Source organism: Uranotaenia lowii, chromosome 1, assembly GCF_029784155.1.
Source record: "Uranotaenia lowii strain MFRU-FL chromosome 1, ASM2978415v1, whole genome shotgun sequence".
NCBI lineage: Eukaryota > Metazoa > Arthropoda > Insecta > Diptera > Culicidae > Uranotaenia > Uranotaenia lowii.
In genome coordinates, this window is record NC_073691.1 from 129,304,475 (window position 1) to 129,322,952 (window position 18,478).

General features: G+C 39.9%; 1 protein-coding gene across 1 annotated transcript; it reads right to left on the reverse strand.

Annotated features, from left to right (window-relative positions):
• Nucleotides 1–10,171: 10,171 nt before the first annotated feature.
• On the reverse strand, nt 10,172–14,758 carry LOC129737926 (uncharacterized protein K02A2.6-like). Its single transcript, XM_055729095.1, has 3 exons — nt 14,717–14,758; nt 12,857–14,359; nt 10,172–12,712 (listed from the first exon to the last, which is right to left on the reverse strand). Exons 1-3 carry the CDS (start codon nt 14,756–14,758, stop codon nt 10,172–10,174), a joined length of 4,086 nt encoding a protein of 1,361 aa, XP_055585070.1.
• Between the last annotated feature and the right edge of the window lie 3,720 nt (nt 14,759–18,478).

Below are 18,478 nucleotides of genomic sequence, written 5' to 3' on the forward strand. Positions count from 1 at the left end.
AAATACGACGAAAACATGACACAATCTATACAAATCTATGGGCTTGTGATATGTGTAACTCAGTTGGCAAGTTAGTTCCCTCCTAAGCCAATGTCCGTGAGTTCAAATACAAGAGTAATCATCGAATGCAGTTGTACTGGAAAAGACTTTCAGTATGAAGAGAAGGTAGTAAAACGAATATAATCGAACGAAAAAAGACAAAACTATAAAAAAAAAACTTACATTCAAATGAACAAAATATCTGACAGAACTATGACAAAAATATGACAAATGAAAACATGACAAAATTATGACAAAATTTAAAATAAAATGAGTAAAATCTTACAGTACTATGACAACCCTTGTCAATTGTCATAATTTTGTTTTATCATGGTTTTGTAACATTTTTTTCATATTATTTGTTGCACATATTTTTATCATATTTGTAAGATTTTGGTCATAGTATTGCCAGATTTATGTTATTTTATTTCAAAATTTTGGTCATAGTATTTTTTATTTTTGATTAGTTATTATATTTGTCATATTTTTATTTCATTTTTCATATTTTCCATAATGTTGTCAAATATTTGTCAAAGTTTTTTTTTCGAGTTTTGGTATTATTATTAATTTGTTGTTATTATTTAGTCAATTTTTATTAATTTTTGTCAGATTTTTTTAAAATTTGGTCATGACTTTGCCATTTCAATGTCAAATTTATCATAGATTTGGTATATTTTTCTCATATTATTGTAATATTTTTTTCACCTTTGCCATATTTTTATTAAAGTTTTGTCAGCGTTTCGTAAAATTTGTTATTATATTGTTTTTTTTTCTAAATTTTGTTATATTTATGTCATAGTTTTAGTAGATTTTTTCTGCGATTTTCAGTCATTAAAAATATTTTAAAGTTGAGCGGAAGCCGCCGTATTGGATTTTAAGATGGCGTTTCATAGCGTCAGACTACAAAATTCGACTGTTACTAATTGATTGAGTTTTTCGGAATTAACGCGCTCACAGTTTTGTTAATTTGCAAAGATTTTTTCACGTGTGATTAATTTTTGCAACACCGAAGGTTTTTTTCAGTGTTGAACCGCTTCGCAATTCGCGTGCACTGAGGCCGGCCTTCAAAAACGAACTTGCGAAATTCATCCGGTGAATGAATATTTCGCTTCGCAGTTCGCTTCGCGCTCACTGTGTTCGTACCCTTATGCAGAAAGGAGAGAAAGTCGCTACGAGAGGGGAACTCTCGAGCGTACAGTGCCGTACACGAAAACTCTTCACATAGATAAATCACTGATCTTCGACGGCAGCAAGGCCACTTTGACAGCTCGTAAGTGGCGAGCAGATAATCGGCTGGCTAAGCCGGAGCACACACACATATTGCTGCGTACGCCAGTCAACCAAGAAATCGTCAACCAGGTAGCAGGGGCTACCGAAGCGCAGGAGTAAGAGCTTAAGATCACTCTTCGGAAGCGTTTATATATAAGAGGAAATCAGCGGGCTCGACGGAATCAACATTGTGGTCAACAACGGAGTGCTCAACAAAATCATCGGCGTTGAGGATGCATTTATATTTCCCGGATGGAATCTACAAGGAAGCAGGAATAGCAGTATTACTGGACATGAAGGAAATCCAAGAGCTGAAAAATCCGGCGATAATTTTAATAGCCAAGCATGGCAAATATCTTCGGGTAACGAAGATGGGGAAGTTGAAGCTAGTGAGTGTTGGAAAGATATCACGCTTGGAATAATACAGCGATCTACTTATTCCTGGTTGAAAAAAAAAAAAATCTTCTTTCGATAAGAAAGGCCAGCAAGAGAAGTAAAAGGGTTACTTTTACAAATGAAGATATTAGAAAGAGGTTATCGTTCACCATTAGGGAATAAGTTAAGTCGGCGGAACCTAGAGTTTATGATGGAGAGCAAATAAGTCTAGAGACATGGCTTAAACGACTAGGACATCAGAACAACACAGGTTTGGAAAAACTCGTACAGAAGGGCATGGTTGAGGGTATCAATCTTACTTCTGATGAGATCAGCAAAGCGAAAGTATGTGATGCTTGTTTGGCAGGAAAGCAAGCAGCCAATAAGTATCAACAGATGGAACCTTCAAGATAAAAAAAAAAAAAGAAAAGATGTTTGTGGTAGCATGGAGGAACAAACGTACGATGGGTATCGTTACTTCGTCACCTTCATAGATGATTACACGCACTTTGTGGTGGTATATTTGATGGAGCATAAATCGGAAGTCTTCAAGAAATTCAAAGAATATGAAGCACTGGTATGTTCACACTTTGGAACTAGAATTTCCAAGTTTAGGTGTGATAATGGTGGGGAATACACCAATACAAAATTTCAATCTCATTGCAAGAAACAAGGCATACAGATGATGTTCACAGTTCCGTACACTCCACAACAAAACGGAGTGAGTGAACGGATGAATACAACATTGATGGAAAAGGTAAGATCAATGCTCTATGAAAGTAAACTTTCCAAAGATATGTGGGGTGAAGCATTATATGCATCAACATATCTATTAAATAGATCGCCTACATACGGGATAAATGAAGACAAAACACCTTACGAAATGTGGTATGGGGAAATACCAAACGTAAAACATTTAAAGATCTTTGGATGCAAGGCATTCAAACAAATTCCGAATGAAAGACGTCAAAAATTAGATTCGAAAACCAAGACATTAATTTTTGTGGGTTACGCAAATAATGGTTTTCGACTCTGGAACGAAGAAACACGATCTATTGAAATCGGAAGAAATGTTATATTTGATGAAACCAGTATTGTAAATAATGAAGATAAATCAATTTTAATTGATGAAAAGCAGGAGGTTATCTTGCACGAGAAACTTAATCAATTCGAAGGTGAACAAAACGAAATTGAGGACCACGAATCAGTATCTGGAGGAGATAATGATACTTCGTTCGATAATGGTCAAACTGAAGAATCATTTGTGTCGGCGCGACTAGTAACCCTGCTGTCACCGGTCGAAACATTACGAATCACCCTGTGCTGCTGACGAAGAAAAACAGTTTTTTCACTCGGCTATCGTAGTTCAGAGTTTGCCGGACAAAAGTGCGCGTCAGTTCAATCGCCAAAAGTTTAAGTGCCGCTTTAGTTTGCCAAGATTAGCTAGCTCACAAGTTTCTCCAGTTTTGGGACACCTTACCGTTATTGGTATCAAGAGAAGATTGTCGTAAGTTTATAATTGTTTAGCTAGAGGCGTTTTTATTAATTGTTGTTGTTGTCTAGTGGTAGTTCCACCAGGATTCCTTTTTGACCATTATCGAACGCCGATTAAAACCATTAGGGCCCGGAAGAAGTGAAAGCTTTCCTCCTTCTCCTTATTCAACCGTAAGTAGCCAGGAAACAAGCGGAAAGTAGAAATATCTGATAAAGTTTTCTTTAGAAGGCAATTTTCACACGGTCACACGATAGGCCGAAACTCAATCCGGAAAGCGATTCGTAGGCTTAAAAGTATTTATCGCACTAAAATGTAAGTTTCTTTTAATTTGTAACTCTAAACCATGCCACTGAAATTAACCTCACTTTCAGTTTTGAAGCTGTAATAAACTTAAAGTACTGCTATCAGAAGTTAGTGGTTTTGCCTGCGTTTTCGATTCCGGAAGTCTCAACATTCTTCAAAAATTTTAATCCACGATGAGTCTGATCGGAAACGATGTTGGTCAACGAAGAGGAGATCCGAAACCAGCGCGAACAACAAGAGGCGAGGAATCTAACCTCAATTATTGTCCAGCTTGTGACAAATCGGAGTCATTTGATGACATGTGCCAATGTGATTCGTGCCTGATTTGGTGGCACTATAGCTGTGCTGGTGTTGGCGCATCAATAGCGGACCGGGATTGGGAATGCCGGAACTGTACCCTCCGGAAGAAGGCCCCAAGCGTGAACAGCAAAATTTCTATCTCCAGCCGAGCAGAATCGTTGCGTCGGCTACGTGAGCGGCAGGAACTTGAGCTCCAGCGAGTGTCGCTGGATATGCGGCAGCGTTTTCTTGACGAACGGGAAGCGCTGATGAACGAAACCGGTTCTAACAGGAACGATCATCGAACGGAGGAGTGGGTAGCCAACCTGGTCCCAACTGCTGGTGCAGTGGGTGACGATCCTGCTCCATCAACAGCAGCGTTGCTAGGTGAAATGTCGCGATGCTTCGTGACGATGCAACGTCAAATGCAAGAGAGTGCAGGTGAGCACCAACCGACGCAGGCACAGCTGATGAGTATGCGGAGCCAACTCAAGCAGTGTCGAGAACTTATTTCAATGATGGCAACCGGGGGAACGAACGACGTTCTTTCGGTAGACAGCCAGCCGGGTTCAGAGCGACGGCAGCTCGCTCGTCCGGCAGCAAGTAGCAACATGGCAGCCAAGCAGACAGGTCAACATGCTTTGAAGTCACTCACCGGGACAGTGCCGAAAAGGAAATCGGTTACCATCGAAGCTCCTGAGTTAGAGGGAAGTATTGGACCACTTGGTAAGTGTCAAGCCTTTGATTATGCTACAAATATTAAAAACCCCACAACATATGAATCAGCCTTGGTGATTGGGCAGCAGCGAAACCATGTCGCGCCCCCAGAACCCGATATTTTAGAGCAGCAGCGCAATATGGTCGCGCGCTCCACCCACACAGATGTAAACAAATTTGAACCCCAATATCAATCCCCATTTGCAAACATTGAGACTGCACATCGACGACAATCTGGCAATGCTAATTCAGTGCCAACGATGGTTCAGCAGCCCTTGTCTAATTTTCAACAAGTCCCCCCAACGATAGTGAAAGAGTCATTTGCACAACATTTACACTCACAATTAGGAGTGTCGCAGCAAATTATGCCTGATCAATTAGCGCACTCGTTGCCCAATTTAGTGCCTCAGTCCGTGCAATATAATATCGTACCAACTACTATTCCTTCTTTGCCACCTTTGACGTCTTTGCCCATTGCGACGTCACATACAAGCCAATTGCCAACATTTCAACCAACACAAATCCACCAAACCTCCCAGTCAAATGAAAACTTTTTGCCCCAGTCAATCCCGCGAAGTGAGAAACCTAAATTCAGAGGGTTTGTGAACTCTCATTTTTCATCACCCGAAAAGCATGACCCAGGGAAGCTGAAGGACTCCGAAGCGGTAGTGAAGTGTGTTTGCTGCAAGAAGAGTGGTCACAGTGTTTACCAGTGTTATAAGTTTAAAGCATTTACTGTGTCAGAACGTTGGACTTTTGCTCGAGAATCGCGTCTTTGTTTTTTGTGTTTGTGTAACCATGGAAGGCGCCCTTGCAGAAGCGGCATCAAGTGCGACATTGAAGGCTGCGACTATCGACATCACCCTATGCTACATTCGTCGCCGGAAAAGGGCATAACACAGACTGCTGAGAACCACACCCATCGACTCCCGGATTCAACAACTCTTTTTCGCATTGTACCTGTTAAGGTGTATGGAAAGTCTGGGACGGTGGATACCTTTGCGTTTCTGGATGAAGGTTCGGATTCGACGCTTGTGGAAGATGGTCTTGCTAAACAGCTGGAATTGGCTGGAAGTCTTCAACCTCTGTGCTTACACTGGACAGGAAATGCTTCGCGAATGGAGCGCGATTCACGAGTAGTGAGCATTGAGATTTCGGGTTCCGATGATGGAAAGCGGTACGTCATACAAAACGCTCGGACTGTAGGATGTCTGAACTTACCGAAGCAGAATTTCCAGGCGGAGGAGGCAGCGTTGAAGTACGATTATCTCCGTAGAGTTCCGTTAGCCAGCTACAGTAACGCCGAGACAAAGATTCTCATCGGAATAGACAACCTTTGTCTGACGGTACCCTTAAAAATGAAAGAAGGTGATGAATTCGGGCCAATAGCAACAAAGACCCGGCTTGGATGGTGTGTTTATGGTGGGCGCCGCGGAAACAGTAGTACTTCCTTTAACTCTTACACTCGCAAGGGTAAACCAGATGAATCCCTCAACACTCTTGTGTATCAGACGTCTATTATTGACGACGTTGAATCAGCGATATCGAGGCCGCAATCAGAAGAAGATACGCGGGCACTTGCGAATCTGGAGCAGACCACGAAGCGTGTTGGTGATCGCTTCGAGACAGGTCCATTGGAGGTACACGGCGATGTAGTCCTCCCGAATAGCAATGACATTGCCAAGCGGCGCTTGAAATGCTCCGAAAGAAGAAATCTGGACCAACATGAACCGACAGCGGCGATAAAGACCATCTATGAGCAGCTCCAGCTGGAAGTCTACCCGGGGGAGATCGCTGCTCTCCAAGAAGGCGATAACGTTACGAGAAGTTGTTCGCTCACTAGCCATCTATCATTACTTGACGGAAAAGTTATGCTCCGGAACAGAAGCCGAATTTGTCTCCGTATTGTGACTCAATGTATCAGCGGAAGCTGTATGGCCGTGCGAGCCGTGTATTTTGAGGCGGTGTCCTCACACTCCGCCACTTCCAGTGTTCTTGCATTCGGACGGTTTGTGGGACGCCGCGGTGCATCGGCTCAATTCTTCAGCAGCTTCGGGACGAGCTATGTTGGGACAACAAGATCACTTCAGCAGCAGATCAATCAAGGGCTCTTTGACACTTTTACGAACGTCAAGTGGAAGCTTCTGGGGGCACCACACCTAGGGGGCGTGTGGGTAAGACTGGTGAGGTCTATCAAGGTGGCAATTGAAGATGGGTACTCTGAGGGCAAACTAGACCACGGGGGGTTCAATAAATTAGTAGTGGAGGCTGAAAGCATAATCAATACAAGGCCTCTGACCTACCTTCCCTTCGAATCATCCGAATTCGAACCTTCAATTTCAAATGATTTATTTTTGGAGTGTTCGAACTATTCCAAACAATTCACGGTTTCAATCGAAAACCAACGAAACCTTCGGAAGTCATGGGGTCTCCTACTACAGGAGCTCGATATCCTGTGGGGACGCTCGGCGAAGGAATACCTCCATTCTCTACGACATCAGGACAACTGGTTCCAAAGGGTGGAACCGATCGAAATAAGCAGCTTGGTCTCGATCCTGGACCTAAGGAGCCGCAACGGCTGGGTACGAGGACATGCGGAGATAGGCTTTGGATCCGATGGCCAGGCCTGTACAGCAGTGTTGGACATGGATAGCAGAGAATAGTGCAGTCTCAGAGACCGCTGAGATGCACCCGGGGGAGGATGTCGGCGCGACTAGTAACCCTGCTGTCACCGGTCGAAACATTACGAATCACCCTGTGCTGCTGACGAAGAAAAACAGTTTTTTCACTCGGCTATCGTAGTTCAGAGTTTGCCGGACAAAAGTGCGCGTCAGTTCAATCGCCAAAAGTTTAAGTGCCGCTTTAGTTTGCCAAGATTAGCTAGCTCACAAGTTTCTCCAGTTTTGGGACACCTTACCGTTATTGGTATCAAGAGAAGATTGTCGTAAGTTTATAATTGTTTAGCTAGAGGCGTTTTTATTAATTGTTGTTGTTGTCTAGTGGTAGTTCCACCAGGATTCCTTTTTGACCATTATCGAACGCCGATTAAAACCATTAGGGCCCGGAAGAAGTGAAAGCTTTCCTCCTTCTCCTTATTCAACCGTAAGTAGCCAGGAAACAAGCGGAAAGTAGAAATATCTGATAAAGTTTTCTTTAGAAGGCAATTTTCACACGGTCACACGATAGGCCGAAACTCAATCCGGAAAGCGATTCGTAGGCTTAAAAGTATTTATCGCACTAAAATGTAAGTTTCTTTTAATTTGTAACTCTAAACCATGCCACTGAAATTAACCTCACTTTCAGTTTTGAAGCTGTAATAAACTTAAAGTACTGCTATCAGAAGTTAGTGGTTTTGCCTGCGTTTTCGATTCCGGAAGTCTCAACAATTTGGAATAAGTGATTATGAGAGTACGAATGAAACTCAAGAAGATGATATAAGTGACAACGTCTTGAACCAAACATTGCGGCGAAGCAATAGAACCAAGAAACCCCCAGCTTGGTTCACGGATTATTCAGCAAAATTAGCAACGGTCATTAATGATATTCCACAACAAATCGACGAGTTGAAGAAAACGGACGACTGGACGGAATGGAAAGTTGCAATTCAAGAAGAACTTGATGCATTACATCAAAACGAAACTTGGACAGTGGTAAACTGTATTCCAAGAGGAGTGAAACCAATTTATTCGAAATAGGTTTTCACAGTAATAGACGATGGACGATATTAGGCAAGATTGGTTGCAAAGGGATGTTCACAGCGACCTGAATTTGATTACTGTGAAACATATGCACCTGTTGCAAAATTGGAAAGTGTTCGACTTATTCTTGCACTTGCAAACGAGCACAAATTATAAGTCCATCAAATGGATGTCAAGACGGCATTTTTAAATGGAGAATTGGATGAAGAAATATTCATGAAATTACCACGAAATGAGGATGGGTTAAGTCAAACTGTACGCCTGCATAAAAGTTTGTATGGTTTGAAACAAGCTAGCAGATCATGGAATAAACGATTTGATGATGCTATGAGAGCTCTTGATTTTACTCCTCTCAAAACTGACTGTTGTATCTATAAATCAAAATCCAAAGGAATATTTCTCATACTCTACGTAGACGACATCCTATTGATAGCCAAAAATATTGATACCATAAAATGGATCAAAAAGGAACTTGGAAGGTTATTCCAAATGAAGGACTTGAACGAAGTGAAACATTTCCTGGGAAAGGAAATAACACGTGACTTTGAAAATCAAACGTTAGCGATTTCTCAAGTACAATATACCGAAAAACTTATTCAAAGATTCGGAATGAATAAATGAACACCAGTGGGGACATCACTAGATACCAACATTAAATGGTTCAAAATTGAAGATTAGTATATACTGAAGAACCCTACAGAGGGCTATTGGGAGGCTTACAATATCTCTCATTAATTTCTTGACTTGATATTTGCGCAGCGGTTAGCATTTTGTGCAATTATGCCAACTGTGCACGGATGGCATTGGTCTGGATTGAAACGTATCTTAAGATACTTAAGCGGCACCAGAAATACAAAAATAATCTACAGCCAGAAAAGCGAGTACCCAGGTTTAGTAGGATTTGGAGATGCAGATTTTGCAAATGATCCTGACGATCGAAAAATCGGTATCAGGATATGCATTTTTACTGTATGGCAACTTAGTTTCGTGGTCAACGAAACGTCAGCCAACAATCAGTTTATCAACGAGCGAAGCAGAACTTATTGCGCTTTGTGGAGCAACAAAAGAAGGAATGTGGATAACAAACCTTCTCAACGAATTGGAAATTAACTTAACACCTTTCATCATAATGGAAGATAGCATTCCGTGCATCAGCATAGCCGAGGAACCGAGGGCGCATCAACGTATGAAACATTTGGATATCAAATATATGTTTGTACGAGATCTCATCAGACAAGGTCGATTGAAGTTGCAGTTCATCCCAAGCGTAGATCAACAGGCAGATGCATTTACAAAGGGGTTACCTAAATTATCGCATCGGAAATTGTTCAGCGTGTTGAATGTTCAAATTGAGGGGAAGTGTTGAGAAATCATTTCACTCGGGAACTATCGGTTAGATGCAAGTCGAGTGAATTGCACACAATATCAATTTGACATTCTACAAACAATAACAAAGCCACGTGTGGAGACTTCATCTGTCAGCTGTCATCTGTCAAACGGACAACTTGCATGGAAGATTGTACGAGATTGGATACAATGTGTGATAGAATATTGAACGGAACCTAGTGGACAACTGGATTAAATGTTCATGGTTCTTCAAATCAGAAATAGGCACACCGAGAAGAAAGTGCATGAAATAAATATAAACATCACTAATGTAACCGATCTAGTTTTAGGCTATACTCTGTGTTCGTCTCAAATAAAATCACCTTAAACCTTAAACCTTAAACCTTAAACCTTAAATGTAAGGACTTCGTGGGGTTTCGGATGCAATTTCCACTTTCGCAATTAGATATATTGCACAACGATTTATTCGCGTCTTTCCTGTCCGCGTACCAAGCTAAAACTCCCCGTTCTTCTTCCCTTTCCTCCTCCTCTTACTCTCTATCTTTTCTCTTCTATCTATGACAAGGTAACATACTTGCTGATCAATATATGTGTACTATAAGGTGCGCTTGTAATATGGTACCCTACATCCCCCTTGACAAATCTTTGACTAATGGGGTATATAATTTTCAAGCCATTTAGGTTCTTTACGAATACGTTTCTCACCTACTCTATGAGTGCCCGTTTCATCGTTTTTCGAGTTCTCATTAGTAGGCTCTGTTGTCCTATCTTCAGAAGAGATACTTAACTTTTCATTTTCTTGAGGAGCCCATAGTTTTTTCAAGTGAGCAACGTTCCTACGATATATCCTATCAGAAACTGACGATTTAACTATAACATCCCCTCCATGTTTTTCCTGTACTATGTATTCTTCGTTTACAAAATCACCACTTAGTTTATTATCTTTCTTTTGCCTTTTAATCAATACCTTGTCCCCTACAACAATTGAACTCGGAGTAGCTCTTCTTTTCTTATCTGCATATTCACGACCTAACTCTTTTTGTATTTGATCACGTTCTTTGGTTTCTTCGTCACCTACATATGTTGGCATCAATTGTGGAATTTTAGATCTTATTTTCCTCCCAAATAACAATTCAGCAGGTGACCGCCCTGTTGTCGAGTGTGGAGTACTACGGTATGCCAACAAGAATTTCTGCAGTTCCATCTTCCAGTCTTGGCCCAGCTCCTGCGCAATTTTGAGTCGTTTCAATATGGTCCTGTTTTGGCGTTCCACTTCGCCATTCATTTGGGGCCAATATGGAATGGTATTAAGTAGCTTAATGCCTTGATCTTTACAAAACTTTGAAAACGCCTCACAATCTTCACTCAATTGTGGTGCGTTGTCAGCGGTCAATGTGAGTGGTATTCCAAATCTACTAAAAATCTGCATCAGTTGAAATATTGTGCACTCCGCCGTTATAGAATCCATTTCACAGATCTCAAAATATCTGCTGTAATAGTCAATCACTACTAGCAGAAATTGTCCGTCTGGGAGCGGACCCAGAAAATCGATGGCTACGTCTTCCCACGGTCCGTTCGGCATCTCTCGACGCGCCATAGGCTCTGGAGCTTCTGGAGCAGATACTAACGTACAGCCATAACATCGCTTCACAAACGTCTCCACGTCTTGGTCCATTTTTGGCCACCATACTGATGTGCGAAGATGGCTTTTCATCAATCGTGAACCGAGATGACCTTCATGAGCTAAAGATAATACTTGCTCCCTCAGATTACCTGGGACTACTATACGGTCACCCCGCAGAACTACATGTTCAATCGCGCACAATTCTCTTCCGACAATGCGATAAACCACCGGCAAATCATGGAGACGGTTGTTGCGTAGACATTGAATAACCGTTTGAATTTCATTGTCTGCCTTAGAAACCCTTTGAATTTCTTCCCAACGGATCGCAGCAGTCGATGCTGCAGCAAGAGCTATTTCGTTTACAAACAGTTCCTCAGACATATCAAACGGTTCTGCTTTCAGTGTTGAGAGTCGAGATAATACATCAGCTATGTTTTTCTCACCAGGCCAGTGCTTAACTGTGTACTCAAAAGCCTGTAGTCGGAGAACCCAACGCTCTATTCTAGCGCAGGGTCTAGACCGTGGAGTGAAAAGATAAACCAAAGCTTTACAGTCAGTGATAAGATCGAATTTTGAGCCCAACAAATACATTTGAAATCTTTCGACCGACCATACTAACGACAGCGCTTCCTTTTCCGTTTGGCAATACTTCTTCTCAGTGGTCGTTAGTGATTTAGAAGCGAAGCTTATTACTCGAGACTCTCCGGTTGTGTCCGTTTGAAAAAGAATAGCTCCAAGGGCCGATGGGCTAGCATCCGATATGACTGACGTTTGATCATCAACATTAAAGTGTCCCAAAATCGTGTCAACTGCCAGGGCAACTTTGATAGCATCAAATGCAGTTTGCTGCGGTTCCTTCCATTCAAATTTACTGGACGACAACAAGAGATGACGAAGGGGTTCATCAATTTTGGCAAGATTTGGAATGAATTTGTTCAAATAATTTGCCAGGCCAAGAAAGCTTTTCAATTCCGAAACGTTCTCTGGCCGGCGGAAAGATTTGATGGCATCCACTTTACTAACAGAAGGTTTAATACCCTGGGCTGTAATGACGTGTCCCAAAAACTCAATCTCGGCTACGCCGATTTGGCATTTTTCATGGTTGAGAACTACTCCTCGATCTTTCAGGCGCGACATGACGACTTGAAGTCGTTTATCATGTTCTGCACGAGTTGACCCTTCAATGTATATGTCGTCTATGTAACAGAACGTTCCTTCGCAGCCAGAGAGAATCTCTTCCATAACTTTTTGGAAAATTTCGGGGGAGGACACCAGACCCATCGGCAGTCTTTTAAACCGAAACAGCCCTTTGTGTGTTATGAACGTCGTGACGTCTCGAGATTCTGGGGCCAACTCAGTTTGCAGGAAAGCATCTTTAATGTCTAGCTTACTACGGATTGCTCCTTTACCAATTCTAGCTAATAGTTCTTCCACATTTGGCATAGGATATCGTTCACGAAGCACAGCCTCATTTACCCTACGCAAATCGAGGCAAATCCTTGGCTCACCATTCGCTTTTCCCACCACAACTAGTGGCGAAACCCAAGATGTTGGTCCAGTTTTAATCTACGAAATAAATTGCATTAAAACATTAAACAATTTTACTACTTTTATTATTCATTTATTTGCTTTCAAGATAAATCAATCTTATGACATCCAGCCTGGAAACTGTTATTGGAAATCCTTTCGAAGAAAACATAAACCTCCTACCTCAATGATATCTCGAGCCAATAACTGCTCAATCTTCTCATTTACAGCAGACTCATATGGTATCGGCACTCTACGTACAGGTTGAAAGACCGGTTTGTATTCAGGATTCATATGAATTTGAACCTGCATGTCACGAATTTTACCAAACGGTAAAAACTTATCCTCGACCTGGTTTATGTTTAATCCGACTCTCAAAACTCCCAGAGCTTTGGCCGTTGTGTCGCCCAACAAGCAACATTGTCCTTCACCAACAACAAAAAATTTAGCTGAGACCGTTTGATTTCCACAAGTTATGTTAGCCTGAAACGTCCCAACTATTTGAAGAGGCTTCGTGTTCCCATATCCTCTCAAAGTCTGTTGTCCTCCTTTGATCATGTTCGCCACGTTTACTTGCGCCTGCTTCATTTCCTCCCAGACTTTTAACGGTATCAAATTAGCATCAGAGCCTGAATCAATCAGCAACTTCAAAGGGACATCGCCTACCACGCATTCAATGAGATTTGTTTCGTTTCCAGAGTAAAAACAATAATATGTTTTGCTCTTTTTCTCTGGAACATTCTCAGCGTCTTCCGCAACAATTTCTTCTGCTTTATCATCAAACTCGTCTTTAATTTCAGTTATCAATCGAATTTTTCCTTCTTGGTGTTTGAAATTAACATCCCGCTTGTTGAAATATCGTTTTCCACACACAGCCTCGAAATGCCCCCTCTTGTCACATTTTCTGCACTTTTGATCGCGAGCTTTACACTGCAATGATGAAGAAATGTGACCATCTATTCCGCAACTGAAGCATCTCATTTTCCGTGCATCATATGGTTTCTTTTCCAGTTTTCGCTGCGCACGACCTGATGTTGTTGATTTTCTTACGAATCTAGATTCCACTTTAAAAACCTTTTCTATATTGCTTTCATTTGGATTCAACGAGCTTATGTCCTTCATTTGCTGTTCTACGCCCTCCATCATTGCACCTAGCTCTTCCAGCTCGGCAAGCGATCTATCCTTTTGAAGAATGCGACGTCTGAGTTCTTCAGATTCGCATCCCTCGACTATAGCATCTGTAAGGAATATTTCGGTCAATATTTCCCTTACTTCCGTGGAAAATTTCTCCAAGCCACAATCAGCGAGCTGCTGACGAATGCGCATCATAAAATGTGAAAATCTTTCGTTTTTCGCCTGTTTCATCTTCCGCAGTCGACAGCGTTCCAAGATGTATTGCCTACCAGGCTCGAAAAAATCGTCCAACTTGCTAATGGCCAAATCGTACCAGTTCACCTTAGTCGCAACCAAAGGAATTTTGTCTACATCAGGTAGATTTCCGAAAACTTTTTGTAACTGTCTTCCACCAAAATGCAAAAGAAGTGCTTTCATCTTCCGTTGGTCAACTACATCAAACGCTTCGAAATATACTTCCAGTGAAGATTTCCAACTCTTCCATTCTTTGGATAATTGATTTCGGGCTATTTCTTCACATCGAAATGGTGGAATCGCTCGCGACTCGCTGATCTGTAATGCAATTAATTAATATGTCAATACACACGTCATTGTCAAAACTTCTCAAAGCACAATGTTTTCGAATGTTAGTTCCTCAGAACTCTAGAACATCTTCTTCTTTGGCTTCTCAAAGCTCAATAATAAACAATGTTTGTTCCTCAGAACACTTGCGCATCATTTCATTTAGCTTCTCAAAGCTCAACACTTTCATTCCTTCGCTCCTCTCGGATATCACCAACATTCTCAAACAATGTACCTCAATACAAGGAAAACAAACATCTAATTACTCATACTTCTCCCACTCCTCAGAGCCAAGAGAGCAAGAAATTGAGTCACGTATAATCGGGTGCCCCTCGGGAATTCTCTCACCCTTTTTTTCTCTTTGGTCTCGACCATCAAAATGTACGCCATTTTGGCTTTCGTGCCACATTTAGGATGGACTTTTTCCCAACACAAATTGTCTAATTTTTCACTTTTAATTCTGTTTTCCACTGAACTCACCATGTTTTCCGCCATCCTCGTCGCCAGATGTAAGGACTTCGTGGGGTTTCGGATGCAATTTCCACTTTCGCAATTAGATATATTGCACAACGATTTATTCGCGTCTTTCCTGTCCGCGTACCAAGCTAAAACTCCCCGTTCTTCTTCCCTTTCCTCCTCCTCTTACTCTCTATCTTTTCTCTTCTATCTATGACAAGGTAACATACTTGCTGATCAATATATGTGTACTATAAGGTGCGCTTGTAATATGGTACCCTACATTAAACAAGAGTTTCAAATCGCGTTTTTAATCGATTACTCTAGCAATCTCTACAGGTTATGGGCCCAGTGGTTAACTGGTGTTCTCATAACCTATCCATCTTAACAGGTTATGGGCCCAGTGGTTAATTGGGATGCCATAACCTATCCATCTTAACAAAATTAAGGGGAAATTTGTTTAACATTAGGAGAGAGTGGGGTAACGTGGGCCACTTTGAATACCTCATATGTGTGTTGAGATAATCTATTCGATCATACATATATGTCTCTTTTTTATTTCATCGTCCGAAATAGCTTTGAAATAACAAAATGAATTATGCAATTACAGTTTTAGGTCAACTTATCAACTTTGCTTGTTATTTGGTCAATTTGGACAATTCCCCACCATTTTGCAAAATCCAAAAAATATTGCTTTTTTTTAAACAGTAAGAACTTGGGGAAAATAACTTATTAAAACATAAAAAAAATGCCATATGATACCTTAAAAATGTAGAAATCCATACCATTTTTTATTTTCATTTTATCTTTTATAATAAAGAAGTTATGGAACAAAGAAAAAAAAGTGACCCATGATTCCCCACTCACCCATGCTTATAAAATTTTAACTACAAAAAAAAAATAAATTCTGCTTTCATTCAATTCTTTAGGCCCTCGCACTACCCCCCCTTTGATGTTTTGCTTCAAACTTTAACTTTACCATCTGATAGGGTTTTTAGGTTTTTGTCATAGACTGGCTTATTCTTGGAAAACATCCCTATTTTTTAAATATCAATAAATTACCTCAAAAAGAAAAACCAAAACTACACCAAAACTATAAACTATAAACTAAGGAAAAAAGTTAAACTGTCTCATAAATAAAACCTGCTGCTTCTAAACGCTTTGATTGCATCATTTGCGAGCCTTCGAAAAAATAGATGTTTCAAGATTTTGAAATTATACCTTTTAAAATTTTCAAAAACAAACGAAGTTTCTTCCAATTTGAAACTCAACTTATAAGTTTTCAAACGTAAAAAAAGTTTCAAGATATTTTAACTTTAGACATAGTTATTAATCAGTATGGTACAAAATTTCATGTTGATCAAAACTATCCCGGTGATCAATGTTACTCCGTTTTACGGTACTATAAAAAAATGAGAGAATTAACAGTGAAAATATCACTTTGAGAGAATTTAAATATGACAAAGATTTTTCTGATGTACCTTTTCAATAATATCGGGTATTAAAAACGTTTTGTTGAATTCCTGTTTTTAAACACGTGAATTCGTTTTATCTTCCCTTTTTCAAAACTGTTTTTGCTAAAAAAGTTTTACTTATAAAAAATGACGAGAAGTTCTGCTTATTTGTAAAAAAAAAATTATTTGAAGTGCGGCCCGTCGACAAGATTTCAAATTTAAATTGTCCGTTGGTTCAAAAGGTTGCTCACCCCTGCTTTAATTCATTCATCCAAAGAAAACAGGAATTTGATTCGAAAAAAAAAAAAGATTGTTTTGTATCAAAGTCAGTTTTATTTTGTTTCAAAATACAAGTTTTCTCTGCATGTAGACGAAAAAAAACAAAAGCTCAGATTTCATTATAAAAATAGTTTGCTATTGGCGATTTGCAGCAAAACTTTTTGACATGCAGCGCTAACTAGATTTCAGTTACGGAACTTACAAAAGGGTGATGATAGCTGTTTTTTTACATGGCGGTAAATACAAGTTGTTTTCGAAATTAAAATTTTTCTGGAAACTGACAACTTTCCGCCAGTAACAATGATTGAATTAGATAAGAAAATCAATCATTTACTTAATGTGATATTTCTTCCATAAGCAAACAGAATTTTTCGGTATTTTCTCAACCAAATTCAATTTTGATTTCACTTTCGAGCTCTTCAGCTGTTCTGATAGTTTCTTGTTAATGTTGAGGATTATGTCCGAACAAATTGTGATGAATTCGAGTTCAAATTTGTTTTCAAGTTACGCTCAATTTAACTGTTGCTGAAACCATTTAATTGCAAATGGTTCCTCTCGGGCTTTTCAGCTTAATCTCCGATGAATTGAAGATTATTCCAGAGAAATGCCTTTTTTCCGGGTTTTATATCCACGTGGATGATTCATTCCTTGATTTTCTCTATATTAAAATAAATTAAATGAATTAAACAGAATCGAGAGGCTTCTTTTCGAAAAACTTCATTGTAGTTTCCTTCTCTAGGAAACCTGATTTTGTACAGTTTGTTTTTTGGATTTTATGCAATATATTTAATGTCGTTTTTGTAGTCGATTTCAACGGAAACGATTTTATTTAAATTTTGTTGAATAAATTCAGTAATGAGTGTAAAAGGTTTCGGATTCTTGTTTCTAGAATATTGTTTTAAATTTTGGATTGAATAAGTTTAACAAACATCTAAACATCGCTTAGTTAATCTTTTATATCTTAAACTCGGGTTTGTTAAATTCAATTATTCCATGATAATGATGGTTTTGCAGGATGATTCTTCTTTTGTGAAGGAATAAAGTTCACGATCCTGCTATGGATTTGCGACGCATCAAAATCGAAAGTAATATATTTATCGGTGATTATTTAATCCACTTTCTCTAATTTTGCCAATTGCCTTTCGGTATTTCTTTCCTCCTTTCGTTCTCACACGCAAACTTCTTTTTGTTCTTGTAATCCGAATGTTTGTTATTGTTGCGTTTAATTTTTTATGTTTTCGAAAATTGTTTTATTTTTTAACTAATAAAGGTTGTAGTTAATTACCTTCCGAGTGATTCATCATGAATTCAAAAAAACTCCTTTATGCTCTAGACTGAAAAATTATGATTCCGGGTAGGTTTTCCTCGCTGTTAGAGTATCAGCAGCGGTCAGGTGTCAAAGCTATAATAACACTCCATTTTGACACTTGGACGGCGCACCGTAAGGTTTCAAACCAGGTGTTATCTTGCTCCTGGGTGTTAAAAAAGCGAGCCAGGAGTCAAATATGAATACCGACCAGCTCCTGATTTGACAGGTGCTAAAGTGTCTGGGGAAAATTTACAAAAGAAAATAGCAACAAACAACAACAACACCTATCGATGCGTCACCAGTGGCAAAAATGGGAACCAGTTTAGCACTTACCAGTGCGCAAATGAGCTGCCAAGGCTAAAATAAGACCGAGAATGTGTCCCGGGTTAACACCTGGGATAGCACTTACCGGTACTGATGCTCTTACAATTTGGAACAACACAGTTTTCAACAACCTAAAAAATAACATACAATTGAATAATATCCGACTTTGCAAAGTATGAAAGATTGTGTAGTTCACTTTTTCTTACCTTAATCAGCAATCCAATCTTGATTAATTGACCTCTTAACACCAAAATTTGGGAATTTTCCCGTTTGTTTTGAAAAAATAAT